Raw genomic sequence first — 20,288 nt, forward strand, 5'->3', positions numbered from 1 at the left:
TCATCATCGATATGGCAGCAGCTTCATTTTCATAATAAAGGTGGTGACTTGTTAGAATAGTACAAGTTCTATCTATCTATCTATCTATCTATCTATCTATCTATCTATCTATCTATCTATCTATCTATCTATCTATCTATCTATCTATCTATCTATCTATCTATCTATCTATCTATCTATCTATCTATCTATCTGCCTCCACCCTTCTCCTTTTCATTCTTGTAATGGTGCCTGTTAATAAGATTCAGGTCTCAATCACAAACACAAAAACACTCTTGTTTTGATCAACAATCCCAACAACAGATTGTAACCACACGCTGGGCATGTCGATCTCTGTGATGCATGCATCCGTTTCACTTAAACAAGCGAAGGCTTAGCTGCCATCCACGCCAGCTTTGGGAGAAGTTTACCTGTCTACTTACCAAAGAAAGCCTCTCAGGCAAAGGGCACACATATCACTCTACCTCTAAACCTGGTGTTCCTGGATGCCCCGGCTGCCTGCATTTTAAATGCATCCCACTAAAGCCAGACTATCCAGGCTGGAGGACAGAAGTAATGAGACGTGACACTGCCCAAGGGAAGGAAAAGGAGGCCTAACAGATATAGGTAATCCTTCTCACCAAGCTAACGCCTCTTAGCCTCTCGCCCCGGCTGTCACATGAACCCAGCAAAAGATCCAGGAGCCATACACATATAGACAAATGCAGACACACTAGCAGCGTAATCATTAGAAGCTGTCAGCTTTGCATTCATACATGTGTTGTCTGGAGAGAACACACTGTTCAGTCACAGCACTAAAACCTCTGACAGGTAAAATTAACATCGATCATCTCATTACAATGCAGCGTTCAGCAGGGAAACCTCATTTTGCTGTTACTTTGACACTCACCACCAACTTAAACATTGTTTAAGCAGCCGCTTAAACTAGCCCCCCCACAAGGACAACACGCACCATCAAACCGCCAAAACTGCTAAAGAACAGCTTGAGGAGGCCTGAACATGTTAGAGGTAGCTTGTAAGCACGAAATAAGGCAGGTGGTTTAAAAAAAAAGGGAAACATATGGTCTGCACCAGCCACACACACTCACACACACTTACAATAGCTTCTGCATCGATCGATGTGCTAATACAAGGCTCATTTATCACCATAATTCACTAACAGATGTTGGGCGCTATGATACCATTACCCCAGTGTTTGCACAACACAACCCGGGTGTATGACAACAATGTCTCAGAGAAGACCTGACTGATATTATCTGCATCGATAGAGAACGTGATGGATTGTTGTGTACTTGTAAAGGTTTATGAAGTGTAGCACCGATGGCTGAGTAGAAGCACTTCTGCTAAGCAGTTACAGACGTTAATATACTCGATGTAGCGGTTGTGGAACAAGAGATTAGGTCGGATTTATTTGACAGATTAAACTTTAGTTGAACTATCAGCCACTGTATCAAAGGATCACACAACATGGCTTTAATGGAAATCAATATAAGCCACGAGTGAGCGCGACTATTTGTTTTCACTATTTATTTCTTTGTTGTGTATTTTGTTGCACTCATGACGCCAGAGGTTGTATCGAATGTTTGGAGGTGCAACAAAAAAACATTTATTACAGTAACACAAACTGAAAAAGGACTATGATACTGATATAAATGAAGCTTTTTCACATGTTTACTGTTTGCTGGAGCTTAGCTTTAAAGATAATTTTGGTTTTGGTTGAAAAATGCAGCATAGTGCCCTTCAGACCCTGTGCGCTGTACTATTTATTTAAATACACCTAATAAATGATCAATAAACTAGTAATTAGGTCATATTATTTCAGATCACATGAACACACTTTTGATACGGTTAATTAATTGCGTAATTGCAAATTTCAATAATCCACACAAACAATTAAAAAATCTAAATGAAATTTGAGAACATTATTTATCATTACAGCTTAGAACAGCATGAAGAGGTCTTAAGGCTGAATGAGCGCAGGCATATGGCTCCTGGTTAATGCATCACGTCAGTGTGTAAGCGTCCACATCAGATCTGATTGCAGAAAGATAAAAGTGAGGATATGTGAGTAATACGTTTGGTAAAAACTGATTTAAACCTTTAGTTTTGTGTTGATTAACTAAAATTTTATTCAAATTTTGCAAACAAGTTAACTTTCTCCACTCAGTTCATTAAGTACACAGTGCTAGTACTGTTTTTTCTTCAGAACTGCTTTAATTCTTCATGGCTCAGATTCATCAAGATGCTAAAAATATTCCTGACGTGACAGCATCACACAGTTGCAGCAGATTTTCCGGCTGTACATCCATCATGAGAATCTCCCGTTGCACCACATCATAAAGGTGCTCTGTTGGACTATGCTTTCATGTTGCTAATGCGAAACTCTGACCTGACCATCTGAATTTTGCAGCAGAAATCAAAACTCATCAGACCAGCCAACAATTTTCCATCTAATTTGGCAACATCTAATTTGAGTGGCTTCCAGTGTGGTCTTCTGCTGCTGTAGCCCTTCTGCTTTGAGGTTCTACATTCAGAGATGCTTTTTTTTTACATACCTTGTGTAACCGGTGTGTTCGTGCATTGTGTCTGACAATGAAAGGTAAAAAGAAAGTAAATAACTTGCTCGCTCCACCTCCTCTCCCACAGGGGAATTGTAGAAAAGGACGCTGTATTTATTTTTACATTAAACATAAAGTACAAACTTACATGCAACATATTTCACACAGATCAGAAAAAAAAACCCACCAGGGTGGATAAAGATATAATTACTGTTCTAAAAGAAATGACACGAGCTCCCACAGGGGAATTGTAGAAAAGGGAGAGGCCGAAGGGCTACCCCAAATTTATAGGGCTGCACCAAAGAAGAAGAAGAAAAGGATGAGGAGGGGCTCTAACTGATAATGAAGATAACTTCAGGCTTGGAGGTCCTAAAAGTCAAGTACACCAGGAACAGTTTTGTGTAATTGTAACAATATATAATTTATGTATTAATTTATTTGAGGGACTGTTGCCTATTTACACACAGTGTATTATTTACTAAATTACCAGAGTAAAACAGTAAATTACCAGTTAAGTGCAGCATGTTTTATGATGTCCCGTTTTGGTGTGAACAATTATCTTTATATGATTTAGTGCAGCTTGGAGGAGACACATGTTGACAGGTGTCAACGCAAAACTTTTGCGAGCTCTCGCAAACGTTTTAGCCGCATTCTTCGGACGCTGGCTCGATGCCGACCGGGAGGTCGAGGCACGATGTGTCGGGAAAGCGGTGTTCCTCCCTTTTGCGAGATCCCGAGTTAGTTTTGCGAGATCTCGCAAAAGTCCGTCTTAATTTTTTTTTTCTCCCATGTCCCCTGCGGGGCTCCGTAATAAAGCAGTAAAACCTGTCCTACTCTGGAAGAAGTTCATGCTGAAGCTCAGAAGTTCAGAACAGCAGCAAACATAATTGGTATGTAATGTGCATTTATTTAAATTAAGTTCTGCTTACATTTACTAATGTATATTTTAAGGTGTACCAAAAACACACCAAACTATAGCTGCAGAATCATTCAAGTCAAAGTATTAACATCCAGTTAATTTACTTTTTTGTGGGTTTGTCTCATATTTATCCCATTTGACATCAATACAATCTAAAGAAAAAACACACCACATTTCAGGTTATAGGCCACAAAGTTTGCTTATATTTACGACATATAAACGTCAGACATGTAGACATCTATCTTTCAGTGCTGTATTATCCTCCTCGTCGAGGCCCTGACAGCGTCAGCAGCACAGAGGGCGAGGCTAGGCTGGGCAGGGCCGGGCGGTCCAGAGAGGATCAGGGGAGGTAAGTCACCAAAGCAGGAATTAATGAGCATTATAGTATTAGGTAAAAATAAGTCCCACCTTAAATCCCTCAGGATTCCTAAACAACCACCAGCACCTGTTACATATGATGAAGAGGATCACAGAGGAAGACCAGGCTCCTGTGACAAGACAGATAACTGAAAAAAGTCTACGCTGTTTGTGTAGCTGATCTAAAATCAAAGCTTGTGAAATGATATCAGTGCACACTGTTGTTTACTGATGTACTGAATATTTCAGCTGTACATATCTACTTTTTATACAGGCTGCTGTGCTGTTATATTTGTATTATTCATTAAAAATATTTAACTTCTTCCAACATAAAGAAATGCATAAATTCGGGGAGTCGGCTTTAAACCCTTAAAACCGAGACAGCAGTCTCGGTTTTGATCTTGATTTTTAATTGCTGTTTCTTAAAAAAACAGAAAATATGTCTTTAAAAGTCACACATGAAAAAAAAGAGACAAAGATGATGAAAATTTGAAATCCTCTTAAATTTAATAATGCTAAAAAAATCACAAGAAATCCAATCCTCCACATTTCTGTGACCTCATTGGGTTTCTGGGTGTTATCTTTTACCTTTGTTCCCCACGTAGGCAGGTCTATACAAAGCTCTGTGACCACAATTAGCAAAGAAAAGAAAAGAAACAATCCAGTGCAAGCAGTGATTTGCTGGGCTATTTTTTCTTTGGCTTAAATTAGAGTTTGCCAGCTAACCGTGAGCTTGTGGTAAGCTGATCCCACAAACAGGGAACATGATACTGTCTGGAGGTAGTTCATTGTGCTGGAGGGAACAACAACCCAACCCACCTGTTAGTGATACCTGGAAAGCACAAATGTTACAAATAATAGGGCTGAATTTTCTTTTAAAGACCCTGTTGCTTTGAGCCACTAATTAATTCACAGAGTTCAGATTTCTCTTGGAAATGCTGTAATGCTAAGAAACCAGGCACTACGAGGAACAGCACATGCCTCAAGATTACTGACTTTTAAGAGCTTCCTTCAGGGTTCTGGAAATTAAATCTTCTAAATTTGCAATTGTGAGTGCTTTAACTGTGGTTGAATCTCATAACCGGGGTTATTACATTATAAGTTATTATAAGTAAAACAAACTAAATCAAAGGATAGTTAACTGAAATGAAAAATAAAAGCTAAATAACTGAAACCTGAGACCTACAACACTCTGTATGAAGAAACCTTCGCAGGTTTGGTCTAATTTGGTCACATTTGTCATGTTTACTAAGATTTTGATGTCTACATGACTGTGAGTGAAGGGTTTGCATTAGAATATCTGCTATAAAAGGCTTAAATTTGCAGCTGACAAATACGACCTGAAATTAAGACAAAAACTGAAACTAATTCAAAAACTAAACCAAAATGAGCAAACCCTGTAAATGAAAAGACAAATGTAAAACTAAGTAAAAATAAAACCTGTAAATTATTCGATTAACCAGTTAGTCTTTGGCTTTAATGAGCTGTTCCTAACGCTGCATATTCTGAACTTATCAATACAGTGGTTTAAAAAACTAAATTCACCTCATGATTAAACAGTTTAGCTGCAATAACTTGAAGCAAAATCCTTTTCTGTGTGATGTATCAGTGTCTCACATTATTGCGGAGGAATATTACCCCACACACCCTCACACTCTTCACCCCGCTGCCTTCTAGCAAGAAGTACCGAAGCATCTGGACCCTCACTGCCAGACTGCGAAACAGCCCAATGTTAGACTCCTGAACACTCAGTGACTGGACTGGCACACACATGCTTTCATACACCAAGTTACTTTTTGCACAATGGTCAGTCTTTTGCACAACCAACTGTCATTTTTGCACGTTTCTACTGCACTGTTGTGTCTGTATCGTTCTGTTCTGTCTCGTGTTGCTCTCTGTTTTGTTTTTTTTGCAGTTTTTGCACTTTATGTGGTCCCGTGTTGATTGTCTGTTATATGTGATGTGTAGCACCATGGTCTTGGAGAAACGTTGTCTCGTTTCACTGTGTAGTGTACCACTGCACATGGTTGGAATGACAATAAAGCCACTTGACTTGAATTTTGCTGAGTCATATTGACATATTTGTGACTTGAGTTTGCAGGTATTCATTCGTGCAGAGCTCTCTTAAGGTCCCGCCGCAACATTTTAATCAGGTTAAGGTCTGGACTTGCTGGCTGGATCGTTGCAAAACTTTGATTCTTTTGTTTTTCAGTCATTCTGTTATAGATTTCCTGCTGTGCTTGCGGTCATTGTTCTGCTTCATTACCCAGTTTTGGCGGGTTTTAGCCATCAGACACATTTGACTCTAGAATATTTTGGTATACAGAGGAGGTCATGGCCGACTCAGTGACTGCGAGGTGTTCAGATCCTGTGGATGTAAAACAAGCCCAAATAATGACCCCTCCACCACCGTGCTGGCAGGTCACATGAGGTGTTTGTGCTGATATGTTGTTTTTGTTTTTTACCATGGTGATGTGCAGTATGACCTAAAGTCTCCACTTTGGTCTTTTCTTTCCAAAGTACTTTTTGTTTTAAACTTTTGTTTTGTAAGGATACAGTTTTGCAAACTGAAGCTGTGCAGCCATGTCCTTTTTACAGAGACAAGGTATTCTTCTCCCAAAAAGTTCATTCTTGTTCAGTGTTTTTCTAATTATACTGACAAATTATGTTTAACAGGCTAGCTAAAGTTTCTAGGGTCTGAGATGTAACTCTTCTGATTTTGCCGTTTCTCTGAGTATTGGTCTGAGCTTGGTTGAACGTCCACTCCTGTCTTGAGTTTTAATGCACACCTGAATGCTCCAGACCAGCGAGCTTTCAAAACCTCTGCTTTTATGGAGATGCTCAAACTTGCTTATGATCAGTTCATTGAATCAAGCAGCAGTAGTCTCACCTGGCTGTTACTACTGCTGCTTGGTTCCTATAAAAGCATTGAGGGTGTCCTAAGTTTTTCACAGGATTGCATCTAAATAAAGATTTTGTTTAGAGGCCACAACATTTCTCAAAGGGTTTGTTCAGTGAGGCATCTTCAGTTATACCAAAACCATTCACATATTTTACATCACACCTGTACAAAGGTATGACTTTTCCCTTATTGATTCTTTGTATTCACCAATAACCCACCAAATGTTGTTACTGTTATCTCCTATCAGTTTTTTCCATCCACGCTGACTTTATATCACCTGTGTCTATATAATCAAGAGATCTTCTTTTCTCTTCTCTTTACACCCCACAGCAACAGATGAGGAAGTCACTTTTGTCGTTTGCTGAGAGCTCCCGGCTTGAGCTGAGAGGTAAAGCTAACATGCAGGAGTTTTGGGGGTAAAGGGAGGGGAGGATGCAGAGGGGGTGGACCTGTCTGAGTGGAGACTGCATAGAGTTGTAAATGAGCTTGTAATTAGCTCTTACACATTTGCCTGGAGGGAATTAGTGTGTGCGTGCTTGTATGTGTGTGTGTGTGTGTGTGTGTGTGCGTCATTGTGTGTTTTTTAACCCCTTTTCCTTAGAATAGGGGTTGACGGCGATAAGCAGATAATACTAATTACTTCTCCTCCCCATTGCTTGTTAATTGTGCTTGGTGTGGATTTATACAGTGTGGTAATACTCCCCATTCCTCACACACACACACACACACACACACACACACACACACACACACACACACACACACACACACACACACAAAACAGATGCATGCCCCCTGCTTTGTTGGCAAAATCAACAGGTCATTTTTTAATCAGGATATTTCTGTTTAAGCCGCTGATTAATTATGCCAGTTTGGTGCTTCATCATATATTAGTCCAGCCAATGAGGCAGTGTGTGTGTGTGTGTATGTATGTGCATGTCTGGTTGTTTTAATATATTCATGGAGGTTAAATACCTAGAGCCTGACGGCTTTGGGGTCAGACCTCAACAGTATATGGAAATGAAAATGCTGTGAAGAGTAATAAATGGATTAAACCTCATTTTATTGTTAGAGGGTGTCTCACATACATGACTGACTCAGACCAGGGGTTGGCATAGTCCTCTTTTGTTAAATAACACATTACAGTAAAACTTGAAGGACAAATGTCAGCCTTCCTGTCTCCATTTCTTTATGATTTTTTTATGATTAGCATCACACCAATCTGGGAACCCAGTGACTATCATATGATAACTATGAGATCCAGGTTTGTCTTTCTGTAAACAAATCAGGCAAAAAAAAAAATAAAAAGCTAAAGAAAAATCAGCATCCGAAGTTCAGCAACTGGATCTATTTCTGCTTTCCTGAAAAGTGATTGATCACTACAAACATAAACCAGAGGATTTCCTCCAACTTACGGTTGTTAAGAATCAGCGTATCGTGTCAAGAAGATGAAACTTAACCCAGTGTGTATTCGGAAAAAGTCAAGGTATACTCTAGACAGACTGGCAGTCTGTCACCTTGTTAACACCCATAAGCTGTGTCCCAATTCAGGGACCGGAGTGTGTATTTAAGACCAGGTACATCACGATGGGCAAACGACACTCGTGTGAAAACTCTGCTTCATCAGGGGATTTGGAATGAGCCACAAACATACAGAAAATGCAGATGATGTTTTTTTAAGGAAAAATGTGGAAATCAGTAAACTGGACAATATTCTTTGCACATATACATAAATAATATTAGAGTATTGTAGATGTTACAGAACTATTTGTAGAGGCACCACTTGAGTAATTGGGCAAATTTAAGCACAACAGCAAACATAACAATCAGGAAAACAGAATTACAAAACAATAAGATGACATAGTTAAAATATGATTAAAATAAAAACCTATGCTGTTCACAGAAAGACGCAGTTAGTTTCTAGTTGAGATTTAAAATCTGTTTTGTGAGGCCGACAACCTGAACTGTAGGAGGAGGCTGCTCCAGAGCTTTGGAGCTGCGTTTGCTGCAGCTGACGTCAAGAGAAAAAACAACAGTCACAAATACCTTATAATGGCTCAGAATACATTTATTATTTTGATAATTCAGCTTTTGTTTTTTTTAAAGTAAAACCTAGATAGTCCCTAAAATTCTAGTTGTGCCTTTTCATAAAAGGGAAATGAATATAGAGTCATGAAAATCAATTATTTAAAGGATTTTAGGAAAAGGCCGCATCATAAAAAAGTAGTAGAAGAACACGACAGGGACTAAATGTACTGTAACCAGTAACTGAGGACATGCCAATAAGAAAGTCATCTATGACTGTACAAATTATTTTTCTGCAGTAACTGTGATTAGGTTGAGATCAGGTGATTGACTCAGACACTGATGAATATCTCATTTCTTGGCCTTGAGAAACTCTCAGGCTGCTCTCACAGTTTGCTTTGGGCCATTATCTCATTGCACAGTGAAGTCCTGTCTGATCAGCTTTGCAGCTTTTGGCTGAATCTGAGCAGAGAGTACAGCCCTGTACACTTCACACTTCATGCCACCTCCACCGTGTTAGACAGTTTTCTTTCTCCAGATTTCTCTCTTCCCATCTTTCTGCTACAAGTTCATCTTGGTTTTCTTCTTCTTCTTGAGTGTAATATGTGGTTTTCACCTTGTTGTAAATTTCCCTTCATGAAAGCATCTCTTGACTGTGGCGTTTGACAGTGACGCTCCTACCGTACCACCACAAGAGTTGCTTGACTTGTTTAGATGTGGTGAAGCTGATTTGATTAACTATGGAAATAATTCTGTGATCATTCACTTTAGTTTTCTTTCCGATCTTTTGGTGTCTCTGAGCTGGTCAGGATATTCACTCTTTATAAGCAATACCCCGATTATTGATGTGGCCTCTGCTAAAGTTTTTGGTGTCTCTCTGATATATAGTTTATATTGTTTTTTCACCCCACAAAGGCCAAAGGCCTCCCTTACATCAACAAGTCGGACCTCCTGTTGAAGCTTCAATAATAAGATTTTTTAAAGTGTTTCCTAAATCACCATTAATGTACACATGGTTTAGTTGGATATAATCAAAATAAAAGTTGAGCTGGAAGCATTTTATTAAGAAAAATTACAAAACAATAACTGCACTTCTGATTTCACATGTACTGTTGGGATTACATAATTTGCAGTGCCTCAATAATGCAGGAATCAAAAGAACTCGGTGAAATGTTGATATTTACAGTACAGCAATAATTACTTTGTGAGTTATTTTTATGATACAGGCCTTAGTTTTGTTTAGAGGCAACATTTTATGATCCTTTTTAGTATCTACAAAAAAAAAAAAGAGTCACGGTGAGTGATTTTCTATTTTAAGACTATATAAAATGAACCCTCTGAGCCTCCCACTGCCTCCTCTCCTCCACAAACACATGCATAATCTTTTTATTCCTCCATCTTATTATTCATTCTGCTCTAACGGCTTGGGAGTACTTAAGCAGATTTTGGTTCAGTCTGCTCTCAAAGTGTTAAACAGATTGGGTAGGGGGGTATTTATTTTAATGAAGGTGTGCGCGTGTGTGTGCGTGTGTGTGCGTGTGTGTGCGTGTGCGTGCGTGTGCGTGCGTGTGTGTGTGTGTGTGTGGTGGGGTGGTGGTCAGTGGTCAAATGTCTGAAACTTGGACGGGTTAGATTAACTATGAGCATGATCTTCACTGAGCTCATTTCCCCCTTTCTGTGACAATGAGTGTGACTGACGCACACACACACACACACACACACACACACACACACACACACACACACACACACACACACACACACGCACACACAGCTAACCACCTTTCCATTAGCTCACCAATCCCACCTGGTATTTTAATCTAGATTTAGGCTCTAACACGTATCAGATGATCGCCTTCTGCTTACAAAGTAATTCTACACCCTTTCTATACCCTAAACTCTCGTAAACAGCATCTCAGGAACAGATCTGGAAAACCTCTAAAACATTAATCAACTACTTATTAAAGGAAAATCAGCTAAAGACATTTTAATAAACTGGATCTTTGTCTCCATTCAGAATATTGGAAATAAAGTATCCAAATACACATTTAGGTGTTTATTTTAACACACTTTGTTTATTTGACATTTATGCAAATTGGTGTGTGATTAATGAGATACCTCATTTGCACATTTTAACAACTTGCCTTTAGAAAAATAACTTTTATAATGTAGTAACAAGCTGGAGAAACTTCATGGTGATATCTGTTACTTTAAAGAATTAGTTTACCAATTAAAAATGTATGATCGCTTCATCCTGTATTTACATTTTTGTTCTGGACAAGTTTGGAAAAAGATGTAATAACAGATATATAATGCCACTTTTGAATTCTGAATTTTTCTTTTTTTTTTTTGACAAGGGGATAAACATCAGAATAGGGAGAAACATGTAGGGGGAAAAACATAATTAGATAATCCAAAATGTCCAAAATGTTTTAGAAATTACATCTTTGACCCGTGTTGTGACTTTTGACCACCTGGCTCATAACTGTCTGTAGTTGTGCTTCAGTTCTTAAGTCAGGAATTATTGTTTGTCTTTTACCATATCCGGTCTCCATCCTCGGCGGATCACATTTTATTCTTTTCCCTGTAAGAGCTGTTTTTCATGCAATAGTCAAAATTGAAGAGGTAGATATCCTCTCTTCTAATCATTCCACTGCTGATCCCAGAAAATCTGCAGAGGTCCCACAATCTAATAAGATCTCATAGATGATGATTGCTGTGTCTTACACGTGGAGTACTAATCACTCTCAAATCAGTACTCAGTTTTTTCCCTGTTACCTCACTTGAAGTTTTAAACACAACATTTCTGAATACTTGTAATATCAAAATATAACTCGTTATGTAAGTAAACAACTGAGGAAAGAAAAAAAAGCTTTACTTTGTTTTCCTTAATTTATTTGACCAGTTGCTGGTTGCAGGTTACTGGGTTAAAATCATTACTTAAGTACCTTATCAAGGCAAAATAATAATTTTTAAAAAGATATAAAACGTTTGCTCTTTTGCAGCCGTGGGTCCTGAATATGCAAGCCTTGATTCCAAAACTTTTGTCACAGAGTTTTGGAAATAAAAACAGAATGAAATACCTTGCAAATGTCATAAAACAACATTTTATTTGCAATAGAACACTGGGAACATCAATAACAAAGGTTTAAACTGAGAAATTTACCCTTTTTTAATTTTTTTTTTTTTATTTTTTTTTTACAGTGTCCCAACTTTTTGACAATTGCAGTTGTGAATTGTGGAAAAAATATTCAACCTTTGTGAGTAAAGGCTTTAAACTTAGTTTTTGTTTGGTTTTTTTGTTTTGTGAAAAAAGGTGTTCAAAGCTAATTTTCATGTTAATCTCGTGGTTGTGCACGTTTGATGTGCACACAAAGGTAATTATGTGTCAGCTTGACGGTCTGTGTTTCACATGAACACAAGGTTAAGACTCCAGATGTTCATAGCTCAGCCTTTGATGTCTGCTGGGCTCGTATCTCTATTCTAGACAGAGTTCGAGACAAAAATTTAAGCTCCTTCTACTTATTTTAAAGCAGATGATCCTTCACCTGACTGCAACCTTTATGCAAAGTTAAATTTACTCTAGGGAGTAATCGGTGTCTGCCTGCGGAGGAACTTTTTGCAGACCCTAACTCCACATCTATATAACTGCCTAACTTTTTCCTCAATGTTGTGCTTTGTGCAGATAAAGTTTATGTTTGCATTGCAGCTGACAGATGCTTTCAGGATCCTTAACCTGATTAATAACAGAATTGCCCTCAGACTGATTAATGAGCTGCTGAGATCAGAAGGATTGAACCGGGTAGCGCATCATTAATTCCGTGTCCTGGAGTCACTCTGCTGCATGTCGATGTCCAGGGGCGTTTTCATTATGTCTCGGCCTGACGAGAGGTCACAGAGGATAGCCGATGTGCAACCATGTCTGCTTTAATTACAGGGGTATTAGCTGGTGGGGAGATCCCTACAGCTTTGTGTCCGACATTCCCTCTGGGCCAAATGTCCAGGCAAATGTGACATTTTTTTTTTTTATATCATGGGACATCCGGGTTTCATTGTGGCATCCAAGTGTGTGGCAGAAATACTGTCAGATATCAGACTATCACTGGTGACATAAAGGCAGAACAGCTTTAACAGAAAACCTCCCAAAAAATGTTGTATTTATTTTGCATTTTTTGAGTCTTGATTGGCCTCCTCTTCAGACACTGAGCCATTTTGTGGCCTGCACCCTTTCTTGCCCAGCTTTCCTCCAGCCCATCATCCAGCAGGGCTCCAACTCCACTGGTCCATCTCCACCGATTAACCAACCTAACCTCACTTGTTTGCTCACTGCAGTCATTCTGGCAGTCAATGTATCCTCAGGCTAAGCCAAACAAGCTGATCAGCCAGCCACCTCTGTACACAGTACCCCCCACTAAGAGGCTAATGGCCGGGATGTATAATCCTTCTCAAAACAACCACAGAGATGCTAATTGTATCCCGCTATAAATACTGGCCGACTCCTTGTCTTCTTTCTTCATTTGCCTATAAACCTGGAACAGCCTACGCCCTTCACACCGGCTTCCCCGAAACAATTTGCACAGATACCAGGAAAAACTCCGTTACATAAGACAGGCTCTAGATAATTGAGACAAGTGTCAATAAACCTGCAGCATCTGAAAAAAGGAGAGCGGCAGAGAGCGCGCGGGGCTTTACGCACGGATACAGCATTTCATGCGTCTTTTGGCCACTTCTTCACTTCTTCTCTGAGCTGCTGCGAAGCAACAGGTCGAGATGTTCCCCCTGCCGATGTTCACACCGGACCAGGTAGCTCGGGTGTGCGAAAACCTGGAGGAGACCGGGGATATCGAGCGCCTCGGTCGGTTCCTCTGGTCCCTGCCAGCCGCCGTCCCTGGTTCCGCCGGGGAAGCGCTCAACCGACACGAGTCCATAATGCGAGCCAGAGCGCTGGTCGCGTTTCACGGAGGGAACTTCGAGGCTCTTTACCAAATCCTGCAGAGTCACCGTTTCACGCGCGAGTCTCACGCCAAGCTGCAAGACCTGTGGCTGGACGCGCACTACCGAGAGGCAGAGAGGCTCCGTGGGAGACCCCTGGGCCCGGTGGAGAAGTACCGCATCCGCAAGAAGTTCCCGCTGCCCCGCACCATCTGGGACGGCGAGCAGAAGACGCACTGCTTCAAGGTAGGGTTGTGGTTTCACTCTCGTGGCTTTTGGTGACAGAGGGTTAGGGTCGTGATATTCCAAACTAACCCGCGTGTTCCCTCATTTCTGAGGAAAACACGGACTCTGCAGTGCCAGGCTGCTACAACAAGCATAAACATTTCTGCAAACTACACATTAACTAATAAATCAAAGCTTTTTAACATGACTGTTGTATTCGTGGTGGCTGGTCTTTGAGCTGTTAAAATGATGACGGTCAGAGTCATGGATTTCCCCTCAGATCAGAAATTTCTGAGACTTTCCTACTTTTTAAAAAAAAAACAAAGTTGAATAATTTCATTAGTTAAACTGTTTTTGTGCAGATATGACAAAATTAATCTAAGCTTATCTGTATGATGCAGATAAGCTTCATACAGATAAAATAAAAGTTCCTCTGTGGATCTGTGTTAAAATTGCACCTTGCAGACTGCTGGTTTGCACAGCAAGACTTCTTCTGTTAGATTTATAAAACTGTTTTCTTGTGACACATTAACAATGCTTTCCAGATGTGCAGAGAAGCTCGACTCAAAAGAAAGAAAGAAAGAAAGAAAGAAAGAAAGAAAGAAAGAAAGAAAGAAAATGTAACATTTTGATGCCATGAGATTTGTTGCAGTTCCTCAGGAGGCAATTTGGCGACATTTTTGGCTTTTAAAGTGCAGTTTATAAATCACAAATCGGTAAAAGTATACAAAGTACAGCTTTAAACATACAAAATAGTATATTTGAGGGAAGTAAAAATGCACTTTTCCTCTTGGAAGTGTGTGTCTGAAAGTGTGAGCACCCTCTAGTGGCAGGGTGGTGAAGTATCATTCAGAGTTAATCTTTAATTCCAACCCTCAGGAGGGGTAGCTTCTCCAGCAGCTTATTAAACCACTTAGCATGATCCAATTTAGTGGATAAACATTGTTATGTGTGCTTCTAATGTAGATTGTGTTTATATATTTATAAATCCGGACTAATGTGATTATACCAGGTATCATATAAGAGTGATAATTGCGGTTTAATAGGATGATAGGATGAATTAATAGGATGAAAATAACACTAACCACTTTATTGTCGTCACCTTCATTCGATCCGTCATATGAGACACGTAGAGTCTTTAATGATCCACATCATTTTAATTCGTACCCAGGAAAGAACTCGCAGTTTGCTACGAGAGTGGTATCTCCAAGATCCGTATCCCAATCCGTCCAGGAAACGCCACCTGGCCCAGGCCACCGGGCTCACACCTACGCAAGTCGGGAACTGGTTTAAGAACCGCCGGCAAAGAGACAGAGCTGCCTCAGCAAAGAACAGGTATCTCAGAAATTCCACATTTTATACAAGTTATGACTCAGAAAGAGAGAGAAACCCTGTATAGTCAAGTTAAAGAGACTAATTAGGTGAAGTGGCTGTACTTGTCTGAAGATCAGCTCCGACACTCACACTCTTAAAAACAAGACTTCTCACTCTTCTTCTCTTTTCTGTCCCCTGATGCAGGCTGCAGCAGGATCCTTCCCTCCTGCCCTCTGAAAGCTCTCCCAACGGCTCCCTCCAGGGACGCCACCATCACCCCCACCTGCTGCCCGCCTCCCCTCGCCACCCGGGCAGCCCCGAGGCCAGCGACTGCAGCACAGAGCCCGAGCCCAGAGGAACCGGAGCCTCCACCCCGGAGATCTCCGTCAGCAGCGACAGCGAGTTTGAGTCTTGAGACGAGGGACTCTCTGTCGCAGACGGGCAGACTCTTACTACTGTCTGTGATCAGACCCAGACACACTTACAAAGACACTTGAACTTTCAGCGTGACTGCGGACACATTAGAGCTGTTCTCGGTGGGAGGAGGGCAAGGATGAGACCACTTGTTGTGGATGTGAGTGGACAAAGTAAAGATATGCACTTAAAAAAAAGCACCATGGCACATGACTCTGACTGTTATGTATTAGTTTAATGTGACTCAGTGCTGTAAAAAGATAAACATCCAGTTGAGTTTCAAACTCTCAGGCGAAGTATTTGTAGAGATCATGCCTATGAGCTTTAGAAGAGATTTTAAATATTAATATTTTAAGGTTGAATGCTATTTTGGTAGAGACAGTTTTCACAGTTTTTATGGAAGCTACGAAAAGAAAAATGCCTTGTGCAGGCTGTTACTGTATGTCAGTATGTTAACACGCACATTGTTTCATTCGATTATCTTCCGATAAGAACCAAAAACAAACTGTGAAAATCCCCTAGAACTGGCAGAGACATCCCCACACAGTGTTACAGTTTTATCACTCCTGAAAAATTACATTTAAACAATGCACAGCTGCCAGTGGTGGCACACTTAATAATAATAAAGGCAAATTTATTAAAATTAAAAACAGCCAGTAAATGTACAAAATCTATCTTGCTGCGCTGCAGTTTGCATGTTAACATAGGGACGTACCAACTCACATTTCACTGCCTTAAAATGGAACTAAGGGCATTACTGTTTTGCAATGCAATAACAAGCAACACGTTTAGAGAGACCATGCACACATGCTGCTTAAAATACAAACCATGTCATTGTGGGCTGTTTTACCTTTTTCGCTGATCAAAATCTGCTGGAAATGCTCCTGAGCTGCTCTGATGATGACGAATTCCTGCAGGAGCCGACGCAGAGATGAAAGAGTAATCAGAGAAAATAAAACACACTCGTCGGTCTTAACTCAATGTGCCTATTACATCTGAGAACAGTGAGACCTAATCAGGCACGAGACTGTCCTCATGACAACGACACACGCAAAGGCCTACTGTTTGCTGTCTTTCTTAACGACCATCATTTCTCATAAAGTATCGTTTCAATGATAAATGTGTATTTTGTAATGTTTTGTGTAAATAAATGAACCTATTTTTATCCAAAGCGACGCAGTCTCTTTTTAGCTATGATCAGTATGAATACACTGTGTTTGTCTTTCTGTAAATCACCTTCAATATCAAAAAGCTTGAGCTTTTTTCACCAAACAAAATCAGCATGAAGCCACAGATTTACTCAAGGCTTACAAAGAATCAGATATAGCCTGTTGAATATGCCTTTAAGTATCATATTACAGTTTTTCTCCATTGGTTTGGCTCATTTCTTGAAACAGAAATTACATTCTCAAAACTCTAAGATCATTTGGCAAAACACTCTTACAGTTTAGCACAACACTATAGCTCACCTGCAAAAGCTCATATCTCTTCCAAAACTGTTCACTCAGGCTTCAATCTAAATCTCTTTCTCATTTAAACAGTCAGTGTCTCCAAAATGGCAAGATCCTTCTCAATAGCTTTGGCTCATTTCTCGACACAGATCGGACATTCTCATCATTCTTGGTGCTTTTGTCAAATAAACCTGGATGGTTGATCACAACAACATGGTCCACCTGCAAAAGCTCATATCTCCCCTAAAACAGTTCACTCATGTGTCAAAACTACATTTCTTTCTAATCTGAATAGTCAGTGCCCCCAAAATGCATCGTCCCTTTGGCATTGTGTGAGTACTGCCATACAAAATGTTTAGATGTTTTGTCACTATGGCAGAGGACCAACAATATACAACAGAAAAGAGTAGCCTCCAAGGTTTGACATCACAGACTGCACTCACACTACCAAGGAAATGATAACCATTTTTTATTCACACGCAAAGAAAGTTTCATACATATGTAAAAAGAAAATGTACATTAAAGTAGTAAATTGTATGAACACAAAATCAAAAAACAAGGACTTATTCAGTGGTCGCTGTACTCATTCTCCCACTGCACAGTGACTGGAATACTACTCTAAACTGTATGAATTAGGTAATTCCATAGTTTACAGTAATTTGTTCAATATATTTCTTGTCATATTTAGTATCAAAACATTCCACTAGTCCTCTCCACCTGCTAGTATAGACCTACCACTGTAGGAAGGTGCACACAAAATCTCTACAGTAAGTTATACATTTTTTGCCTCACGCACAGTGCCCTGTCCTATACAACATATAATTCCATTATAGATTACATGGAGTACATACCTGTTTTCCCTGCGAAAGGTTTGGATAATGGAGGAGACTGTAGAGCAAGGCAGATTAGGCTGCACTCGATGACCTGCCTCTGACATTGTGAGGCCATGGTTTATGACATGGTCTATAATTGTGGCCCGAATTTCATTCGGGACAGCACAGTGTCTTCGTGCTCCTCGGCCTCCTCTTCCCCCTATTCCTCCACCACGCATTCTCAGTCCTCCTCTTCTTCTTCTTCTTCCTCCTCTTCCTTGAGGAAGGACTTCCCCTTGTCCGTTTGCTTGGCCTTGTCTATCCATGTTCAGAGATCGGACTGGCTCTGGTCAAGCTCTATATATCTGTGTTTGGCAGCACACAATCATGGAACACACCTGCGTGTGACACCTAGTTTCACCTGACTGTCAATGACTGTCATCAGTTTATCAAATATTCAAAGAAATTCATATATATGGTATTCATGGTATTATGTTCTTGACCAATTTTGACAATTGAACAGACGGTTGTGCATGTGAGTACTTATACAATGAAATCATGCTGACATGTTTTGGAGAGAATGATCATTAGACTGAGAATCAACTAATCAGTTTAGATCTACAAGATCTATTCATTTGGAAAATGTGCTAAATGTGGGCTAACTGTATAACTGTAGGCTACTTGTACTTAATCATTTGCAAAGATGCACTGAGACAATTGAGACATGTACTAAAGCATTTGCCATTTGATAAAATGAATGAGAAATGCCATTCTGTTGTGAACATTTGCCAAGAGGTTTGGAGGTTTGTCCATGTTATTTTGAGAATGTAATTTCTGTTTCAAGAAATGAGCCAAACCAATGGAGAAAAACTGTAATATAAGGTGTAAAAATTTAGAGTTTTTTAAACTACTCTGCAGTGGGTTACAGTTACAATTGCAATACCAGGACTTATGTAGTTTCTTAAATCACCTTTAGTGTTAATAATAACTTGAAGCATTTTCTGTGTGACTTATCAGTCTCTCGCATCACTGTGGAGAAATTCTAGCCCACTCATCTTTACAACACTGCATCAGTTCATTCATTTATGCACAGCTCTCTGTCTCACCACAATATTTCAATCAGGTTGAGGTCTGGACGTTGGACCATTGCAGCCCTTTGATTCTTTTATTTTTTCAGACTATTTGTTGTAGATTTGCTTCTCTGTTTGACATCATTGTCCTGTTGCATGACACAGTTTCAGCCAAGCTTTAGCTGTTGGACAGATGACCTCACATTTGACTCTAGAATACTTTAACAAACAGAGGAATTTGACTCAGTGACTGCGACGTGTTCAGGTGCTGTGGCTGCAAAGCCTAATCCATCACCCCTCCATCACTGTGCATGAGGTGTTTGAGCTGATATGCTGTGTTTGGTTTCGATTTGTGGTGCCGTGCATCACAGCCGAACATCTGCAGTTTGGTCTCATCTGATTTGTTCACATGCAATTTTGCAAACTTAACCTGTGCTGCCATGATTTTCCAAACAGCCCATTCTTATCAAAAGTTTGTCTAATTGAACATTTAAAATGCTAAGTGAGGCCTGCAGACTCTGAGATGTAGCTGTCGGTTGTTTTACAGTTTTTCTCCATTGATTTGGCTCATTTCTGAAACAGAAATTACATTCTCAAAATAACATGGACAAACCTCCAAACTCCAAAATGTTCACAACAGAATGGCATTTCTCATTCATTTTATCAAATGGCAAATGCCTCAGTACATGTCTCAATTGTCTCAGTGCATCTTTGCAAATGATTAAGTACAAGTAGCCTACAGTTATACAGTTAGCCTACATTTAGCACATTTTCCAAATGAATAGATCTTGTAGATCTAAACTGATTAGTTGATTCTCAGTCTAATGATCATTCTCTCCAAAACATGTCAGCATGATTTCATTGTATAAGTACTCGCATGCACAACTGTCTGTTCAATTGTCAAAATTGGTCAAGAACATAATGCCATGAATACCATATATGAACTTCTTTGAATATTTGATAAATTGATGACAGTCATTGACAGTCAGATGAAACTAGGTGTCACACACAGGTGTGTTTCATGATTGTGTGCTGCCAAACACAGATATATAGAGCTTGACCAGAGCCAGTCAGATCTCTGAACATGGATAGACAAGGCCAAGCAAACGGACAAGGGGAAGTTCTTCCTCAAGGAAGAGGAGGAAGAAGAAGAAGAAGAGGAGGACTGAGAATGCGTGGTGGAGGAATAGGGGGAAGAGGCCGAGGAGCGCGAAGACACTGTGGTGTCCCGAATGAAATTCGGGCCACAATTATAGACCATGTCATAAACCATGGCCTCACAATGTCAGAGGCAGGTCGTCGAGTGCAG

The 20,288-nt window shown here is 40.0% G+C and overlaps 1 protein-coding gene and 1 long non-coding RNA gene across 3 annotated transcripts; both read left to right on the top strand.

Moving 5' to 3' along the window:
* Positions 1 to 203: 203 nt before the first annotated feature.
* On the top strand, positions 204 to 8,769 carry LOC146522245 (uncharacterized). Its single transcript, XR_014871685.1, has 2 exons — positions 204 to 3,826; positions 3,900 to 8,769. It is a non-coding gene; the product is annotated as an uncharacterized LOC146522245 (long non-coding RNA).
* A 3,818-nt stretch (positions 8,770 to 12,587) lies between these two features.
* Positions 12,588 to 17,214, top strand: six7 (SIX homeobox 7). Of its 2 annotated transcripts, none has more exons than XM_085147150.1 (3): positions 12,588 to 13,939; positions 15,054 to 15,253; positions 15,437 to 17,214. In XM_085147150.1, the coding sequence occupies exons 1-3, from the start codon at positions 13,532 to 13,534 to the stop codon at positions 15,645 to 15,647; spliced, it is 819 nt and encodes a 272-aa protein (XP_085003276.1). In that variant the 5' UTR covers positions 12,588 to 13,531; the 3' UTR covers positions 15,648 to 17,214. The 2 variants fall into 2 exon arrangements, with proteins under 2 accessions (XP_085003276.1, XP_085003268.1); XM_085147142.1 differs by having other exon boundaries at positions 12,606 to 13,939; positions 15,090 to 15,253; positions 15,437 to 17,213.
* The last annotated feature ends 3,074 nt before the right edge of the window (positions 17,215 to 20,288 follow it).

This window comes from Neolamprologus multifasciatus, chromosome 3 (genome assembly GCF_963576455.1).
Source record: "Neolamprologus multifasciatus chromosome 3, fNeoMul1.2, whole genome shotgun sequence".
In the NCBI taxonomy this organism is placed as follows: domain Eukaryota; kingdom Metazoa; phylum Chordata; class Actinopteri; order Cichliformes; family Cichlidae; genus Neolamprologus; species Neolamprologus multifasciatus.